This window comes from Vipera berus (genome assembly GCF_964194415.1).
Source record: "Vipera berus genome assembly, chromosome: 1".
NCBI classification, from domain to species: Eukaryota; Metazoa; Chordata; class Lepidosauria; order Squamata; family Viperidae; genus Vipera; species Vipera berus.
This window is the reverse complement of record NC_138202.1, coordinates 51,207,645-51,227,751: the sequence shown is the minus strand read 5'-3', so window position 1 is coordinate 51,227,751 and position 20,107 is coordinate 51,207,645. Positions and strand designations below refer to the sequence as shown.

The 20,107-nt window shown below is 39.1% G+C and overlaps 1 protein-coding gene across 11 annotated transcripts in view; it reads left to right on the top strand.

The window, feature by feature from the left end:
• The window catches only part of TMEM63C (transmembrane protein 63C), a 97,146-nt gene that overhangs the window by 65,532 nt on the left and 11,507 nt on the right, over positions 1 to 20,107 (top strand). For all 11 annotated transcript variants that reach the window (XM_081313360.1, XM_081313351.1, XM_081313356.1 and 8 more), the window contains 12 exons: positions 1,773 to 1,853; positions 4,884 to 5,004; positions 6,442 to 6,575; positions 8,865 to 8,987; positions 9,675 to 9,828; positions 11,785 to 11,891; positions 12,377 to 12,463; positions 14,527 to 14,592; positions 14,982 to 15,144; positions 16,019 to 16,124; positions 17,137 to 17,304; positions 18,910 to 19,025. In XM_081313360.1, coding sequence (XP_081169486.1) covers positions 1,773 to 1,853; positions 4,884 to 5,004; positions 6,442 to 6,575; positions 8,865 to 8,987; positions 9,675 to 9,828; positions 11,785 to 11,891; positions 12,377 to 12,463; positions 14,527 to 14,592; positions 14,982 to 15,144; positions 16,019 to 16,124; positions 17,137 to 17,304; positions 18,910 to 19,025 — 1,426 coding nt within the window. The remainder of the gene's footprint in view (positions 1 to 1,772; positions 1,854 to 4,883; positions 5,005 to 6,441; positions 6,576 to 8,864; positions 8,988 to 9,674; positions 9,829 to 11,784; positions 11,892 to 12,376; positions 12,464 to 14,526; positions 14,593 to 14,981; positions 15,145 to 16,018; positions 16,125 to 17,136; positions 17,305 to 18,909; positions 19,026 to 20,107) is intronic.

The following is a 20,107-nucleotide window of genomic DNA, read 5'->3' as shown; positions in this document are numbered from 1 at the left end:
AACCTCTGTCCATAGTTCTTCAGGCACTCTGTCTATCAGATCTAATTCCTTAAATCTATTTGTCACCTCTACTGTATATTCAACAGGGATATGATTTAATTCATACCTGAGTGGCCTAGTGCTTTTCCCTACTTTCTTCAGTTTAAGCCTAAACTTTGCAAGGAGAAGCTCATGGTCTGAGCCACAGTCAGCTCCTGGTCTTGTTTTTACCGACTGTATAGAGCTTCTCCATCTTTGGCTGCAGAGCATATAGTCAATCTGATTTCTGTGTTGACCGTCTGGTGATGTCCATGTGTAGAGCCGTCTCTTGGGTTGTTGGAAAAGAGTGTTTGCTATGACCATCGTATTCTCTTGACAAAATTCTATCAGCCTGTGCCCTGCTTCATTTTGTACTCCAAGGCCAAACTTGCCTGTTATTCCAGTTATCTTTTGGCTTCCGTTCTAAAAGTATGCCAACTCAAATAACATCAGTTACAATAACTAACTATTCTTTTCCCTTTTCATGAAGCATTTCCTCTTGTGAGAGTTGATATCTGAAAGCTGATTTGGACTCCAGATGGACATTGATTGATTAATTGTGACCAATCAAGTTGGTGTTGCTTCTTATCGATCATATAGATACATTTTCTCCATGATAATCTTTCCATAACCTGGTCCTTCAAGTCTTCCAACTGTGCACCCATCATTACTGTGATTGAATCTATCCTTCTTGCTGTTAGTTGTCCTCTTCTTCACTTTCCTCCTCTTGCATCATTTAAGCCTTCTTTGCCTAATGTGTCCAAATTAGGATAATTCAAATCTAGACATTTGTGCCTTGAGTGAGAACTCTGGGTTGATTTCTTTGAAGGCCACTTTACTGTGCGTAGTACAGCCAAGAACGGTATTCTCAGGATTCTTCTCCAACATCAAATTCAAAAGTGTTGTGCTTTTGCTATTCTGCTCCAACTTTTCCAATGATATTCCACAGGGAATATTATGCTTCACACTATTCTGAGCTTTGTAGGTATAGGCACATCATGGTATTTGAATAACTTTTCCAATGCCTTCGTAGCTTCTCTGTCACATTTAGTCTACAGCCTATTTCTTGACTGATTGTTACTTTGCTGTTGATTCTAAAAGGCACAAGCTATGTACCATTTTGATTTCTTCATCATCAGTTCTAAGACCAGATATTGTACCTGTTGTCATTAGTTTAGACTTCTTTGTATTTAATTTTACTCTCATTTTTTTTCAGTGTGCTGTTTGACTTTTATTGCTAGTATTTGCAGATTCTTTGCATTTTCAGATTAGTGTCATCAGTATCCTCTTCCAATCTTAATATGCTATACACAGTGTTATACAAAATATTCATTATATAGGTCAGCGGTCCCCATCCTTTCCGGTTTGGCAGACTGACAGAAGCAGCAGGGCAGCTGCGACTTGGCAGAGGAGGGGATGATTTCACACACATTCCCGCCGCTTGCACAAATGGAGCTTTGTGTATTTGTCCGCCACTCGCACAGCCCAGTTCCCAATGGACCATGGACTGGTACCGGTCCACGAACTGGGGTTGGGGACCCCCGATATAGGTTGAATAAATAAGTGGAGAATATACAGTCTTGTCTCAATGGAGCCATGCTATTTTACCATATTCTGTGCATGCTGTGACTTCTTGACTTGTATATGGCTTTTGTGTGAGAACAATGTTCTGGGATGCCCATTTTTCCAAGCACATTCTACAAGGAATATCAGATCTTTATTATTAAAAAAAATTTGATTATCTCTTCTGATAGTGAGGCTTATCCAAGCTGCACAGTGACCGGTGTCCAATTTTGCTCTGATGTTCGCAGATTGATGAAGCTGGATTCAGAGAGGTAGGCTTTCAAAAGTCTTGCTTAGATCTGAGTTATTCTGAACCCCTTAGAATGTGTGGAGGAAAATGTCCTGGGATTTTTGTGCATCAGGATCATGCTAGAAGGAGTTTTGGTGGGTTGTTTTTTTTTAAAAAAAACTAGATAATAATAATTAGCACCACTGTAAAAAATGTCATCACCCTTCTTCATCTGGTGAAGAGGCAAAAAAGAAAGTACTGTAGTTTCTTGTCCTTTGCTTAAGCATTTTTTTAACATGGTATGCATTATCCATTTATTTGTTCCCTTATAATACAAGTACCATAATAGAGCCCATTAATTCTGTTTGTACTGCCTGTCATTTTTGCATTTTGTTTTACCCACGTAATTTCACTTCAGCTTCTATATTAATTTGCTATTTAAAAAAACCTTATATATATATATATATATTTCCGGGTACAGGTATGTAGGTCTTGGCGTAGTCGGGTTTTTTCCCATGTAAGATTGATACCATGATTGGAGCTGCCGTCTCTCTATAAATATTGGTGGGGGGGTGGGGGGTGCTGGCTGTTAACAGCCGACTAATCCACAAACAATAACCCCATCAACCAATCAACATGTAACAACACAGCCAACCAACCCACTTACAGCAACAAAGCCAGCACCCCACACACCCCCACCAATATTTATAGAGAGACGGCAGCTCCGATCACACTTTGCTTGCACAAGCACAAAGCCGAAGACACCAGCCTGAAGATGACGAGTGGGACCTCGTCGAAACGTTGCTAAGACACTATCAATCTTACACGAGAAAAGACCTGAATACGCCAAGACCGACCTACCTACCTACCTACCTACCTTGAAATGATATGCATTTCAAACTTATTAGTTTTCATCAGTCAGCCATACCCTTCTGAAATTCGAACCTGGGCTGATTGCACATTAGGCAGTTGTTGAAATGCATATCAGTCTCCCTTAATTCTTTGTTAGCAATTTACACAAATATGAGCTGTCACCGGTGTGACTACTGCCTGTCGATGGCCTTCAGGATAGGCTGAAACAGGAAATAAAGATTTGTCCCATGTTTGGGGCCTAGCAAGGTAATCTAAAATAGTTAACAAGCATTTGACACATATCTCCCCTTGCTTCTCAAGCTAACAAAGCGAGAGAGATCCTGTGGCCTAGAGGTGAAAACAACTGCCTAATGTGCAATCAGCCCAGGTTTGAATCTCAGAAGGGTATGGCTGACTGATGAAAACTAATAAGTTTGAAATGCATATCAGTCTCCCTTAATTCTTTGTTAGCAATTTACACAAATATGAGCTGTCACCGGTGTGACTACTGCCTGTGACTACTGCCTGTCACCGGTGTGACTACTGCCTGTGTGTATATATATATATACACACACACACACACTGAGAACCCTGCATCTCAGGTTATATTTCACTAGATTGAATACTTCATAGTTAAAGAAGACCATAAAAAGAGTCAGTTTGGTGTAGTGATTGAAGGCACCAAGCTAGAAACAGAAAGTGAGATGCTAGTCTTGCCTTAGGCACAAAACCAACTTGGGTGACTTTGGGCAAGACATTTGCTCTCAGCCTGACAAACTAGGAACTAGAAAAATCTTGCCAAGGAAATTGCAAAAACTTAAAGGAATTTTAAAAAATGATAATATATCTGGAAATGTATTTAAAGCCATAAATCTTTTCTAGTTTTCTGAAAACAGGGCTACAGAAGCAATCACAGGTACTGGTCTTGGTGAAAAGATATGTCAAGCTCATTTTGGAAAATTAAAAACCTTGGCATCAAACCTGAATTCCGGAACAGGGAGAGAATGTCATCATTTGAGACACTTGTTTCAAGAAGACGTTGAAGCCCTTTTCTGTGCCCAGTCCGTCTTTTGTTCCGCGAATAAAGGCAGTTTCCAATTTTGAAGCTGCTGCCTTGAGAGGAAGGTTGCAGTACAAAATGCTAATCCTATTTTCCTATAGGCTTTTAAAGTTTTTTCAATATTAATACCAGTTAGTAGTAGAAAATGAGATGAATCCAAATTAAACATCCACTAAAATAAAACAGAAACGTACATTTCCCTTTATTTCTTGTATTAAGTAACAAAAATATGACACTTTCAAGAATATGTGATTAAATGCTATATTTTCAAATGTATTTATAACTATGTGTTTTGATGCTGTGAAAGGTTTTTCAGTACTCAGGAGAAATATAAAATCCAGTGGATAATTAAGCAAGGTACTGTTTTCTTATAGGAATGTGAAAATATTGAATTCTCTAAGCATTTTTGGTTTGAAACTTTTTCCCCCTCAAATAATCTATCTTGTCTTGCTTACATATACTTTAAGCACTAAGGGAATAGTTGAGGTCTTCTACAATTTTTGGAAATGAATGCAACTATGGCTCAAATATTCAATAGGCATATATTTACCTTGATGACAAAAGGAGAAAAGAAGCAACATGTTTAATTTAAAAGCATAATAAACACAATGAATCATCAGATCAAAATTTGCTTGCCCCAGCATTGGACTCTCGCAGTGGCTAATCATATGCCTAACAAATGGCAGCCATCTAAACTGACTACAAGAATGTCTTCCAATAATACCATCAGAACCAACAACCAATGAGAAGGTCCATGAATTTATCTTACTTTCCTTTTAAAAAACCAAATTGCAGGTCATCAGAGGGGTACTCTAATCAAAGGGGCCCTTCCTGCCAGTTGGCATTATTCATCAGCTTTCATACCATCAAGAAACACTTATTTTCTGAATGATATCTCTAAACATTACTTTCAGTATAATTACATGTCAGCAAAAGAGAGGACTCACCAGAACCACCTAGGAATAATGGAAGCCTCATTCAACTTGATTTGGTCCATTTGGTCTTCACCACTGTTCCTAGAAAATATTCTTACAGTTTCATTCCAAGTCAAAAGTGTCCAAAATTTTCATTTGTAAGAACATAAAATACGAGATTTGGAAAAGTGTCATAAAGAAATGGATGGCTGCATTAACATTTTTTTTCTAATTTTATACCTGCCAGGCGCAAGGCAATGAAAGGGAGGCTTTACTTCACAACCAAGGCTCAAAAGGAGGGGAAAATTATGATCAAAATCCATCCATGTTCTCGAATTTTCTGCTGCCGTATTTGTGGCTTTGAAGAGGTACAAAGAATATGAAGATATTAACTGATTGTAAAAAAAAATAGCACTGGGAACTTTGGGTCTTGTGTTCCCCTCATTGTTGTGTACATGCTACCAATCTTTGACCTGGGCTAGTGACGGTTCCCTTCAATATCACATACTGACCATAAAATAAATAATAGCCCAGCTCAAGAGGAGAGCTGAATGCCCAGTTCTGCCATCCCACTCACCTAGGCTGAGCTCATGCCAAAAATAAGATTTCAACTTTGGACTTCTAGATCATTCTTTTTAGTTGACAGAGCAATTAAGCTCTGAATTATTTTTGTTGTTTCAAAAATTGAGAGTGTAGCCATGTCACATTCTCATCACCTACATCAGAGTTTCTCAACCTGGGCCATGTTCATACAAACAGAAAACCTGACAATGTTGTGGGGGACTTCAATTCTGGGAGTTGAAGTCCACCCATGTTCAGGTCGCCAAGCTTGAGAAACAGTGACCTACATGCTCAGTGAATGTCTCCTCAGAACATTATCAAGGGACCACACAAGTAAATACATGTCACTTTTCACTCTGAAAAGAAACCATGATGAGTCAGGTTTTCTATTTGTGTGACTATGGCCCAGCAACTAGAGATATTACAGAGAAGAAGATCTTCCCTGCTTTTATCCCCATAACAGTAAACTTGTCTGGAGAGTTGGCCAAAAGGAATGACTGATAGCCAAGATGGGGACCTGAATGGCAGTACTATTTATCTGTTTAGCAAATATATAAAGGGAATTACTTGAATATCCTGGTAGAAAAAAAGCAAAAAGAGAAAAAGGTTTGATCAGTACTGGTACCTATGGTACTTTAAAGTGGCCCTATGTTTCAGGCTTACGCTAAAGTCAGGAATAGATTATGGTTATTAAAATAACATTTTCCTATCTGCCTTGCTGTAGGGCAGATTCACAGATTCAGTACAAGCTTTAAAGAAGGTGGCACAGCTCTGTGCCTTTGCTGAAAGCCTGCTCCCCTTAGCACCATTGGGAGGACATTATAAATCTGGCATCTCTTCCTGTTACTGAGCTGTTACTTACTTGATATGGTTGTTGCTGCTTTATTTCATGTGGTGTCTGTCAGAAAGGTTTGGAAAGATGCAGTACCTCTCTCTCCCTTGCATGGACACACCTTCCTGGAACAGCCAAGAGCTTTTTTCTGGCTGCTAATATTGTTACGGGTCTGGTCATAGACTCTGTCATCAGAAGAAGCATAATTTGTTTAGCCTCTTGATGGAAAAGCTTGGATTAAACCATCAAATATCTTTTCACATTCTTTCCCAATGTATTATTTGGAGAGACAACCAATGAAGGCTGCCTCTGAGGGAATATAGGAAGTCTGTTGACCCCATCCAGCATTTATTCTAGCTAACACTAAAATCAATGACCAAAAAAAGAAGTAAACTTATTTCTTTTTGATTAGGTGGATGCTGAGCAGTACTATGGAGAGCTAGAGGAGAAACTGACAGATGAGTTTAATGCTGAACGCAGCCGGATTGCTCTCAAGCGCCTTGACATGGCCTTCGTCACATTCCAGGATGAAAGAATGACAGCCATGTGAGTCTTCCTAGTACAAGGCCAACCCAAGCCTTTTGTTATCTGAGGCTAAGAAGTTAATGGATGGGCAGTGGAATCTTTACAGTACTTTAAAATAAGCAATAAGCTTCTGCCACAGTTGAGACTAAAGGATAATTTAGAGATCTTGTTTTTCCCAAACTTGACAACTTTAGGATGTGTGAACTTCAACTCCCAGCATTCCCAGCTGGCATCTTAAAATTGGCAGATTTGAAAAACACTGATTCAAAGGGTCAACTGCAAACTTTGTGGCATACATGATTCTCTCCTCCAAGGGAGAAAAATAGCTGAGTTACTGAGAGGTAACTCAAATTATCACTACTGCTCTGCAGCCTATTCTATCTAATCATTGCTTTGTTTTTTCCAGTGGTAGGGCCAGACCTGATTACAAATCATTTCCAAAGGTAGAAGTAGATAATTCAGTTGCTATGAAAGGCCTCATTCCCTCAGTAAAAATTTATTCAGGGCTTGCAGGCCGCTTTATTTCACATGGTCCTCCTTTTTCCCCTCTCCTGTTTCTCCTTCACTCAGAGGCTATCAGGAATGGCATCAAATCCATTTTGAATACTGGCTGCAGTGGGAAAGGGGTCTTGAAATTAGGTGGTCATCCCTGCTCTTAAGATATTTTGACAAGAGGGTGTTTTTTTATTCTGCTGCTTCTTATTTTAATATACACCATCTGTTTCTTACCATCAATAATATTTGGAATCCACACATAGCACTGGACAGTCTTGTATACAAGTTATATTCTTTGGAGTTTTTTTCCTCCATACTGCCAATTATTATATATTCATGACAAAAATGCCATCATTTTCTCTGGAATAGGCGTCCCCAGTTCTATCATATCTGTCAAAAGACAGAAGGTGAATAATTTAGTTTTTGCAAACTGAAGCATTGTAGTTAGTCAAAAAGAATTAAATATGGCTTGTAATGCAGCCAAACCTGTGGCATCTTCTATTGCCTTGTGTTGCCATGCTGGCCCCACTCCACAGCAATTGAAGGCTAATGTTACAACTGAGGCTTTCCTTCAGTGAAAATGGATTATTTAGCACTGAGGTTACTGAAGTTTGTGTAACATGCAGAGAGATCTGTGGTCCAATTCATGTCTTGGCCAAAGGTCACCATTTTTTTGTGTTTAAAAAGTGGAAAAGATGTACTGTTTTTGACCAAGGCCACTCACCAGAACTTGAAACTGCTTGCATACTTAGTACCACAGAGCTATACAGTAGGTGCCAACCTCAAGGCTCTAAGCAATTATTTTGACCTTGATAGCTCCTCTATTAGCCCTTTGGGACCTGGATCATTTTCAATGTATATTGTTATGTGTAATCTTTGGGCTCTTTTGATCAACCTTTAAAGTGATCATATTGGGTTCTAGGCTAACATCATATCAAATTGCTCTGCAAAGACACATAATCTCAGCGTGTTCATTCACAGACAGCCACTCGAAGAACTGCAGTTATAAATAAGTGGCCAGTTCTTCTTTATGTATTTCTTTGTACACTCAATCCAACTATATTTCCACTGAATTGGGGTAGCTGAGAAGAACATGTTTGAAAATTATGTATTCTAGGTAAGTTCTTCTTCAACAAGACAATGTTATATCCAAGTTTACAACCTTGAACCCCCATAATTGCTATTAGTATTTCACTGACAAAAATCCTGATGTATATGAAATTTCTCAATACTTTGTGTATATAGGAAAGCTTTTTCAGTTTAGAAAGGATTCTTCATTAGTCACTGTTAGATTAATGCAAAATCCATAATTCATGTCATTTGTGCAGTGACATCATAATTCATATGATGTCACTTACCACCTATGCAGGCACCCATCCCTTTCATTACGTCAACTATAATACCTTGCCTTGTTTCTGCTGTTCCACCATGGCAGCATTAACAGATATCCCTCCATTTTTTTATTATTCTGGAACTATTTGATGGGTGCATTTCGGTGAATCTCCCTTAATATTTAAGATCAGATGTCCATTTGGAGGCATTGCTGTTTCTTAAATCTTTTAGTTTCATGCACTGAGCATAGTTTATTTCATGCTATGCCTGAATCTAAGTGTGCAAGTCTATTGAGACATTTGCAAAAGATAGAAAGGATATAAACGTGTTAAACAAAAAAATGAATTGGTAGCTAACCACGTAGCTAAAACTATTGGACTGGATAAGGCAAACCACATGATTTTTTTTAAAAAAATTCCAACACAAACAAGAGGAACCTGGCTAGTTAATTCCCCCTCTTGATTCTTTTTTTTGCTTTCCCAGTATTTTAAAGGATTACAGCCGCATCCGCTGTCGCAAGCATCCACAACAGTCATCTGTTACTACAGTGGTGAAATCCCAATGCTGGGGTGTCACCTATGCCCCTGCACCCAATGACATCATCTGGTAATTTCTTTTTTTTCTTCCCCCAGCTTGTAAAAATCTGTAAAAAAAACATTGAAATGTTAAGTTCTCCCATTATAAGTGTTTTATGTTTCTTTATTAGCCATGGGGGGGTATTGTTATAAAATACAGTCTAGCATATTTCAGGAGAAATATATTGTTGAAAGCATGCCTTGGAGTGAAACCAAGTACAAAAGAAGTATTGAACAAAGCTTCTGTACTGCTTGTAAATATTAGTGAATACGGTATTTAGTCCAGCTGTTCATTACACAGCAATTGCAGTTTTAGATTTTAGATAATATTGTGATAGTCATGATTTTTTTTGTGTAGATGTTCATGTGGCTTTTATTATTATTTTCTTATATTGTTGACGTCTACAAATTGTCCCATTGGTGGGCAATGCACAGGAAAGGAATTATATATAAATTTTGCCCTCAGACTAGTTTAAAAAGAGAACCAATAAGTGCTTAGTTCAGCCGAAGTCATCTAGGCCTAATTTGTTGTGAAAGATTATAAACTTTCCTGTGCATAATTTGTAGTTTTTAAATGCATGTTGTGATTTATGTACAAGTCATAAAAGGACAAGGGGCGGAAGCTTTATCTTGAATGAAGCCCTAACATATTGATATTGGACAGTGTTTCCTTGCCTTTGTTGCATACAGCTTCCAACCCCTGCTTTCTTTCTCACAGGGAGAATTTATCTGTTGGTGGTGCTTTGTGGTGGGTGAAATTTATCCTGCTCAACATCTGCCTTTTCCTCCTCCTCTTCTTCCTCACTACTCCAGCCATCATCGTGAACACCATAGACATGTTCAACGTTACACGGCCTGTGGAGAGCCTCAAGGTGCATAGCACAGCTGTGATTCCTTACTGGCCCTGAAGTCAGGCAGGATAACATCTCACTCCCAGACTTTTGAGTCTTCCATGCTTAATCTCACTCCACAATTGTACTTGCCTACCTACCAGTTGGGCCATGATATTTGCTCTAGCCAGACTTCTTAATAATGAAATGCTGCCTGGGTGGACAACACTGTCTGAGAGGTCACCAGCAGCATACAGGACAAATAAGGTATCGCAGGAGGTAAAAAATGTATAGAATTGGAAATAATCTAATTTACAAATGGGAACCAAGGAACCCTTAGGTACAAAACATGTAGTCTATAGAGTAACTTCTCCCAGGATCAGCTGAAGATCCTAATCGGTTTACAGGTGAGGAACAAATGAGTGTTGCCACTAATCTGTGCTGTTTGTAGGGATAGGAAAATGGCAATTGCCACTGAGTTCAATGGAAGGAAGGAAAAAGCCCCATAACGTCCCTTTTCTTTCTGATTACTTTCTCAAGAACTAGAATTCTGCCTCCCCCCCCACCCCGCTTGGAGCAGAAAACTGGTGATCTACAAATGGGGTGGCTAGGATGAAGAAAGATCTCATGACTTGTCCCTCACTTCAGCTCTGCTCAAGAGTGCTAGAAAGAGGAAAATTTGCTTTCTCTCTCCCCCCTAACTATGCCCTGCAAGGGTATGTCTAGTGTAGTGCAAATTTGTATATGTGTACACACAGGCTCACCCTATGGTTCCAGCTGAGCAGCTGAGCGCCAATGAGCCAAAAGGATTATTCATCCTGATTTAGAAATTCCCTGCTTGATACTGCCTCTTCAATGCAGGCTATATCTTTAGTTTGGAGTAGCAGAATGACTTAATATTGAAGGTACTGTTGGAATGGTACAAGTGATCTTCTCCTGTGTAGAAAGAAAAAGAGCACAAATCTAATTCTCATCCTTTTCCCCTGAATTTGTTTTTATTGTATCACAGTTATAGGTAGTCCTTGACTCATGACCATTTGTTCAAAGTTATGACAGTACTAAAATTAGTGATGCATGACTGGTCCTCACACTTATGATCATCACAGCAACATCCTCATGTGATTTAGGCACTTGACAACCTGCTTATATTTATGACGGTTGCAGTGTCTTGAAGTAATGTGATCATGATTTATGACCTTCCTTGCTGACTTCCGACAAACAAAGTCAATTGGGGAAGCTGGATTTGCTTAATGCCTGTGGTAAAAGTGGTCGTCAGATTGGGTTTGGTCATGTTTTAAAAAAGAACAATGGAATTTTCCAGTGGTTAGCTTTTTTGGAAGGGAACCTCATTTTGAAAGATCTTTAGTAAGAAATGGATATCAATTACTCAGTTGGTTTGAAACCCATCAAATTTGGTGTTCAATCTATTTTCATGCAAAAATTTTGTCCTGGTACTCATTGTTTGCCTGATACTCCGCACACAAGCTAGAACTTGTCAGTGTTGGCTGCCTTGTGGCTCACTACATTATTCCTAATGAGAAAAATTTGTTTGGTACTCATTGTACCTCCCATATCCAATTAACAATGAGTACTGAGGTACGACTGTACTGTGTTAGGCAAGTTTACATATTCAGAATATAGGTGTTTTTTTTCGTGTAACCCATAGCAAATAACATCAAGACAGATGTCATTGATCAGAATTTTTTCCAGTGCAAACAAAAGATCCTGGTGCAAGCTGACATTTTTCCCTAGGCACATTAGAGCCTGTGACAAGTAGTTTAATTTCATCAGAACATTTTCCACTTCAAAATATTCCAGTAAATCAAACCTCACCAGTTGTAATCCTCAATGCAGACACAGAGGAAGAAAAGAAACCCAGGGTGAGCTACCAAGCAAAAGAAAGAACATGTCTTAGAAACTTTTTTGGAAATTGTATGGAGTAAAAGTTCCTGTTTTTGAAAAACACTTGGCTTATCCCCTTTCTCTCTCACCTTCCAGAACCCTATTGTGACTCAATTCTTCCCCACACTGCTGCTGTGGGCTTTTTCTGTGTTTCTGCCTTTCATTGTGTACTACTCAGCTTTCTTCGAGACACATTGGACAAGGTAATTCCAATTTTATCACATTGCTACATTTTCAGAGTTTCTCTGGGAATCTATCTTGCCAGAGCAATAAGTAAAAAAAATGGATAAATATTCAGGGGAGACCGAGTATCCAGGTATTTATTGTTTTGATTTATTCTTTGTCACATTTTCATTGCACATATATTTGGAAACATTCTAGATAAACTTTTTCTTACTCTGGCGTTGAGGTGTTTACTTTATTTCTGTGTCTCAGTCTTCCCTTCTGGAACTCTCCTTCTAGAACAAAAAAAAATAAGCAACACAAAATTGTTTAACCAAAATTAACTCTGCAAAGAAATATAGGCACATGGGTTAATTATGCATATTACTTACAATTTTGTGGTGAAAACATTTTGGAACATTTTATTGATTATGTAACATTTTGAATTTTCTCCTGAAGAATTTGGTTTCTTTTCATTGCTGTTCTCTCTCCATCCCCCAAATAAATGCATTTTTATTTCCTTTAGGTCAAGTGAAAATCAGATCACAATGCACAAGTGTTATTTCTTTCTGGTATTTATGGTTATCATCTTGCCTTCACTTGGACTGACCAGGTACAGAGCAAAATTGCAAATGCTCCATATAGATCTGGTTTTCATTATGAATAGCTCATGTTAATACAACAGAATTGGGGTTTTTTTAAGCACCAAGCTGAGTGTGGTGGTAAGTGTAAAGTGTTGGTTGGCCATGGATGCAGGCCCTCATACTGATAATCATTTCCTCCCCTCTTTAATATACTGCCTATATCAAATTATATAATATTAAATTAACTGGGCAGCAGTTTAAGGATACTATTAGACAAGGGTTTATTTCTTGTTATGGACATATTACTTACACTGTAATGAAGTATCTATGGAAATTCTCAGTCATTCAGGTCATAGTTGTCCCAAAGATGCTTTTTCGCAAGGCAGTTGGACACTCTTGTTTTGCTTTGAAGACATTTCACTTCTCATCCAAGAAGCTTCTTCAGCTCTGACTGGATGGTGGGGAATAGAAGGATTTATACTCCTTGCAGACAGCTAGCCATTTGCATTCTTTTAGAGAGTCATTGAGGCCACTTGGAGGTTTATCTGTGTCCTCAGGATCTCCTGAGTAGTGCAAGTGGGTGTGGAGCTTCTTAGAACTGCTGAAAGGACTGTGTTAATAGACTCGAGATAGGTGATGTCATATCTCTCCCCCTCTGTTGAGAGAGGGCTGTTCAATTTTGACATAGATGGCCTCTTTGACCCCTATTTCAAACCAACGGTCCACTCTGTCGAAAATGTGGACTTGGCTGTCTTCGAAAGAGTGGCCTTGGTCTTTTAAATGTAGATGGCTTGCTGAATCTTGTCTTCAAAACGTCTTCAAAGAAAAACAAGAAAGCCCAGTTGCCTCATGAAAAAGCATCTTTGGGACTCTAATGAAGTATGGTATCAGAAAATGGGCTTAACAGAAATAAAACTGTTCCAGTCATATTTGCCTACAAACGATGTGGGCTTATCTCTGAGCTAATTGTCCATCCTGCAGTTTCACTTATCACATGGTATTAAATCAGCCCTTCATAACTGAGTGTTCTTCCCTCCGTGATTGTTTACATCCATGGCTGGGAATGCAGACAAGCAAAAAGTTTGAGTATGATTTTGTTACTAGATAAACTAGATACTTAACAATGTCTCATAGGAATATTTCATATAGATATTCAATGGGTTTGTTCAAGTTTCCAAATTATCCATTGATGTTACTTTAATGTGGAACATCTGTTCAACATCATGAAAGCTTATGCCTTTTAATAAAATTTGTAGTCTGAAAAGGCACTATCAAAAACCCTCTGATCTTTGGATATCGTGTCTCCCGTATTTTTTAAATGTATGTCTGACTGCTGGCATTTCAGTCATGGCCTACATTAAAAATGCTATACAATAATTGTGCTCAACCGATCCTTGGAAAAAAGGAAGACAAACACTTTTAAAAATGGAAATAGCAACAGAAACAACAATGTGCCAGCAAGCAATACATTATTAAATTAGGCAGCTAAAATGATGTACTAAATGCTTTCCTAAAAATTAAAAAAAAATCACTAGCTTCTCAAAGGCTATAAACAAGGTCCCACATAATATTTCACCTACTTTAAGCTTCTGAAAACATGCAGAGTAGCTGATCTGCTGCCAAGTTGGAATGTTATCATCACTACAAAACAATCATGATTTCCTGATTTGTGTCTTCAGTCTTTGAAACCTGATTCCATTATATACACAGGGAGTATGTTTGCTGTGTTAGAGATGGTAGTTTTTCAAAATGAGAAGAGACGCTAGCTTACTGCCTTCACACCATCTCCATAAACCCACCCACCCCCATATTATCCAACCTGTTATTTCAAATTTATAAGAACTATATCTTCCTGCACTGAAATATTAATTGCTACCTTCCATTTGACCACAACATCATGTCTGCTGTTGCTAATCAAGAAGAGTTAAATTAGCTTGGTCACATCTCTTCGGAAAACTTGTTCTCATCCTCAAGCTGTGTACACTGAAATATGCTCATTTTTACTGAACCAATAGGGTTCAAGTATGGCTGTTTTTTTAAAAGAGTAACAAACTTATGATGCCTTCTGTTTTTCTTTGTTTCCCCTTCCCAGTTTGGATCTCTTCTTTCGCTGGCTATTTGACACTCACTTTGTGGATCAAGCAGAGATAAAATTTCAGTAAGTGTCATTGAGCGTTGTGAGTGTGTTGTGAGATGGGTCACCAATTTTAATTTGTGGGATGCTTGTGTCTTGTTCGCACAAAACACATGAAGGCAAGTGGGTTATTACGATTGCATATGGCAGGGGTAGGCAACCTTGGCTCTTTTATGACTTGTGGACTTCAACTCCCAGAATTCCTGAGCCAGCCATGCTGAGGGGAAAGGGAGAGTTTCCAAGCTGAGCCATGCTGGCTCAGGAATTCTGGGATTTGAAATCCACGAGTCATAAAAGAGCCAAGGTGTCCTACCCCTTGCATATGGCCTTTCTCAGGATATAGTTTTGTTATATTATGTTCTCTCTTTCTCCCTCTCTCTCATGAATGATTTCCTGGAATTTTTTTTATGCAGGTGTGTTTTTCTTCCCGATAATGGTGCTTTCTTTGTCAACTATGTTATCACCTCCAGCCTGATTGGGACAGCCATGGAACTATTACGAATCCCTGGACTCATTGTCTATGCCACACGGCTCTGCTTTGCCAAGTCTGAACCTGAGCGGCTCCACATCAAGCGGGTTTGCTGGGTTTTTATTTTGGAGATTTGAAGTCTTGCTGGTAGGATTAGAAGGCTAAGTAACCTCCTGAATGGCTGGGTTTATGTATCAATAGATCATATCCAGCAATACTCTTAAAGTGGTGCCATAAATCTCTAGATTTCCCCTAGTGAGGCAATTAAAGTTTTTATGGAGCAAGAACCTTAAACACAGACTGTGTTTAATCATGGCTTATTTTCTTTAGTCCAGTAATGGTCCCATCTCATTTAAACATAATGCTAAACCATTAATGCATTGTTTATGTCTTGGTAAGATGTACCTAAACTCTCCCGTTATGGATTAGCATTATTGCAACTCAAGTCTTCGTAGCATGATATCACAAACCATGAACAGAAACATCCTAGTTTAGTTTTGGGCATGAGTGTAGCAATGACATTATGATACAATTTACAGGAACTATTTTTCAAGCAAGTTTGGCTTAGGGAAGGCATAGAATCATAGTTTGTTCGGTGAAGAAGTTAGGCTTAATTGTTGTTACTAAGAGCCATGGTTTTGAAATGGTTTAATGACAGGATTGTTATCAAGAGTTGGTAATATATGCCCATCAATGTCCAGAAATCCCTCCATCCAGCCTGGATAGTATTTCTGGATCCTCTAAAATTCAGTAATTTAAATGTTTAGTTAAATTATTGAAATCTTGTGAAATCACTATAAATATATTTTTTTAAGTTATGTGAGAGTTGTTACCTGAAAAAAGGGCAAACTCTGCACAAAGAAAACAAACTACTGTTAACTGCACAGGATCCCTGAGATTGCTCTCCCATCCCATCACCATTCATTTATCTTCATTCATAATAAAATTAAAGGTAAGTTGCACTACTCTTTTTTCCCCCAGAATCAAGCCTATGAGTTCCAGTTTGGACTGGAGTATGCCTGGACTTGCTGCATATTTGCTGTGGTGATGACCTATAGTATTACCTGCCCCATTATTGTCCCCTTTGGTAAGTAGATGCACAATTTCTTCAAAAATTCTATTGTTGTCAATAACATCTTTATAGGTCTGGACCCCAGCTGGTTGTAATTTAAGGAAACACTGCCCAATAAACAAGCAAATAGAAGCCATGGCTGTTGTCAGCCTTTGGGATGATATCTCTTAATGGGCTTCTGTAAATGGAATCAAAAAGCTATTGAGGTAGAGATCCGCTGACCTATAAAATAGAAGTGAAATGTACATTATTATGTTCACTTTTAATAGACAGTAAAATGATATACAAATGATATACAAAAAGAATATAGAAATGATAGCTGAGTAGCAGTAATTTCTCCAAATACGATAAGAATTATTTGGGGCAAAAAGTGGGTTTCAACACATTGCAATAATTTTAAACTATGTTATTAACAAATACATCCACTGACATTTAGCCAATCTTACTCCAGAATTGCTATTTACTACAAAGAAGAGTAGCCTTTTCTATAATAGCTTTTCTGGGCTTGAAGGGAAAGAATTGTTTATTTTTGCCAAGCAAGTAGTATAGGAGAAACAGGTAAATCCTTCCTCCTTTAATATTAATCTAAAACAAAGGCCCTAACAGGAAATGAACAAAAGTACAAAAATGAAAACACGTATTTATGATATTCTCTAGGTTGGTTCTGCTTATTGATATAATTGATCCCAGGGAATGAATTTTTATGCAAGAGAAGAGCTACAGAACATAAATAAAAGATGAGGATGAGGACGTTGTTGTGTTGGTAGGGTATAATACAACTGTTGGAGTCATTTACTCAATATTTTTTCCCCCAGCACAATTCCTTGGTAATCTTTCAAATGTCACTAGTGAATAAATCTTTCACATGCAAGCAGATGCTGTACTACTGCTGAACTGTGGTCTCTCCCAGCCTTTTCTTTCCTGTAAAATATTTCTGGGCCAATCTCCTTGTTATCCTCCCAGCTACTGCTGTCTCCTCTGAGTGGCCATTTTTCATGCCCCAATTCTTCCCTCTCTTTTCACACAGGTTTGCTGTACATGCTACTGAAGCACATGGTTGACCGCTACAATATTTACTACGTCTACATCCCTACCAGGCTGAACCACCGTATCCATTCAGCAGCAGTAAACCAGGTGGTGACAGCGCCCATTCTCTGCATGTTTTGGCTGCTCTTCTTCTCCATTCTGCGTCTAGGTAAGTGAAGTTTCACCGAGCCTTCTGTGAGCTACTGTATACTTGGATTAGTTAGCCTACACCAACTGTCTCCAATCTTGTACCCTCCAAAGTATGGGACTGCAGTTCCAGCTATGCTGGTTGGAGAACTTGGGGAATTCAAGTCCATTCAGCAGAAGACAGACAAGATGGAAAAGCCTTCAAGCCAAAGGCTTTGTTCTGTTATTTAGGCAGATCTATTACAGCTAAGCTCTCGGACTTCTTGAAACTCTGAATGCAGAGTTATGTTTATTGCACTTCTGAGAGTGAAAACTCTTCAGTTTTTCTATACGAATGGTTTAGTTTAGAACTAAGATGGCAGGTTCATCAGCTGTCATTTCATGCACGTTGAAAATGTGAGGAGTTCATGCCAGATGCGTGCTTATACATGTGCCAAAAACCTATTAGTCTCTGTGGACTTGGTGCTGAAAAAGATGTTCTCCTACTATTACAGGGAACTGCGCATAGTACAACTGATCCCAAAATGAATTAAGGCACTTGAGAATTAGATAACACTTGAGTTAAAGGAGAATTCATGTGTATATTTTGGAGCAGAACTGCAGCATTCATTTCTTGTGTTCTTCATGGCAAGCTGTAATGGGCACCAGGAATAACCCTGAGGAAGAGGAGAAAGAGCCACAGCCATATCAGTGGTCAGATAAAACAAATCTGAGCCTGGGCCAGAAAAGCAATTTAAGACATGACAAACATGACACTCCCTGGTTAGTTCTCACTGTATAACTGTTACATACAACTTTGACTTTTAAAGAGCCAGAGTGGCTGGCATAATCCTGGACCAAAAACAACTCTTTGAAGCACAAAAAGGAGAGCACAATCAGCAGGATCTGAGGTGGTCCAAAACTTAAGCATCCAGTTGTCTTGGGTGGGGCAGATTCCCTCTGAGAGAGTCCTTCTTTAGTGACTGCCTCCTTTAGTGACCATTTGCAGTTACGACGGTGATGAAAAAGTAACTTTATAACCAATCCTCACATTTGCAACCATTGCAGGTTTGAAAAGCAAAGGAAAGCTGACCACTTAGTTTAATGATTGAATTGTCAGTGCCAAATTGTGATCGCTAAATGAGGACTAGCGATTAAATGTTTAGATATAGAAATTCCTAGTAATTTCACAGCATACAAATGCACCTTTTAAGTGAGGTCTACAAGTCTGCATTTTCAAATAGTTTATTAGGAATTGGGGAAAACAGGAACACAACTGATCTGTCCTTTTGCAGCTCATTTTAGTGAGCAGCTTTAATGGTAGTGTGGTGCAGAAGGAAGCACTGGTTCTTAAATGGTATAATAGTCCTACCCGGGTATTTGAAAGGCATATTTAAAGTGGTACATGAATTTGTTAGTGGGCAGGCTTGAACAGAATAAGGAGCTAGCAATCATTCCTTGAAGGTTATTTTTAGAAGCAGTAATCAATAGTATGTAGAGAACCATCATGCAGATAGGATGAGCTTTCTTCCTAACACAAAAGGCCTCTGAGCTGCCAGCTGCTAGTCTACCATGAACCGTAGGCAGAGGAGGCAGTGAGAATGGGTGCATTGTGCCAATCTGTTTTTCCTCTTCCCCAATGCTGTAGGCACTGTTCGTCCCATTACCATTTTCACCTGTGTGGTTCTTCTCTGCTCCATTCCCTTTTCCTTCTTTGGTTTGTGCCTGAAGAAGTTTCATCCAAGGAAACCTTCCAGCTATCAGGTAACAGTGCATTCGTTTCTTGGCTTATACAGTATCCAATGGGACACCTTCATGGATCAGTCTTTCTTTCCCATCACAGTCCCTCAATTCTACTCATTTTGCCCAGGTTCGCCGGGTGCGCCAGTTGCGGCCCTATCTGGACCGGGATGCCTTGCGTACAGTCACTCATGCGCTTGTGACCTCTCGTTTAGACTACTGCAATGCTCTCTACATGGGGCTGCCCTTGAGGACCACTCAGAGGCTTCAACTGGTGCAGAATGTGGCCGCGCGAGTTGTGTTGGGGGTCTCCCGATACTCCCATGTAACACCTTTACTCCGTGAGCTGCATTGGCTTCCAGTTGCCCTCCGGGTGAGATTCAAGGTGCTGGTGATGACCTATAAAGCCCTAAATGAAATGGGTCCGGATTACTTATGGGAGCACCTGCTGCCGGCATCAACTTCCTTTTGTCCACTGCGCTCCCACAGAGAGGGCCTCCTCAGGGTGCCGTAGGTCAGAGAGTGTCGGCTGGTGACCCCCAGGGGGAGGGCGTTCTCTGTGGGCGCGCCGGACCTTTGGAATCGTTTACCGGTTGAGCTCCGGACGGCTCCTGACCTTCGCTCCTTCCGCCATGACCTGAAAACTTATTTATTTGAACAAGCCGGCCTGGTCTAATGGGTTTGGGGTATTTTAATATTAATTTTAATCAATTTTTATTGTAATTTGGGCTTTTTTATTTGATTCTTATCTTAACTTTTGTAAACTGTATTTTTATTGTATTTATTGCCCTGTACACCGCCCTGAGTCCTTCGGGAGAAGGGCGGCATAGAAATTAATTAATTAAATAAATAAATAAATACTCCAGACCTTGAGAGACTCTCTGAAGCCAATTTGGTGAGACAGGGAAGAAGGGAGATAAACAAGGGAAACTTTTATAGTTTAATTTATAGTTTATTAAATTTTTATACCGCCCTTCTCCCGAAGGACTCAGGGCGGTGAACAGGGCATATAATAAAAATACAGCAATACAAAAGTTAAGAGAAAATTAAATTATTGCCCAAATAAAACAATAAAAATATACAAATATTAAAACCCTAAGTTAACT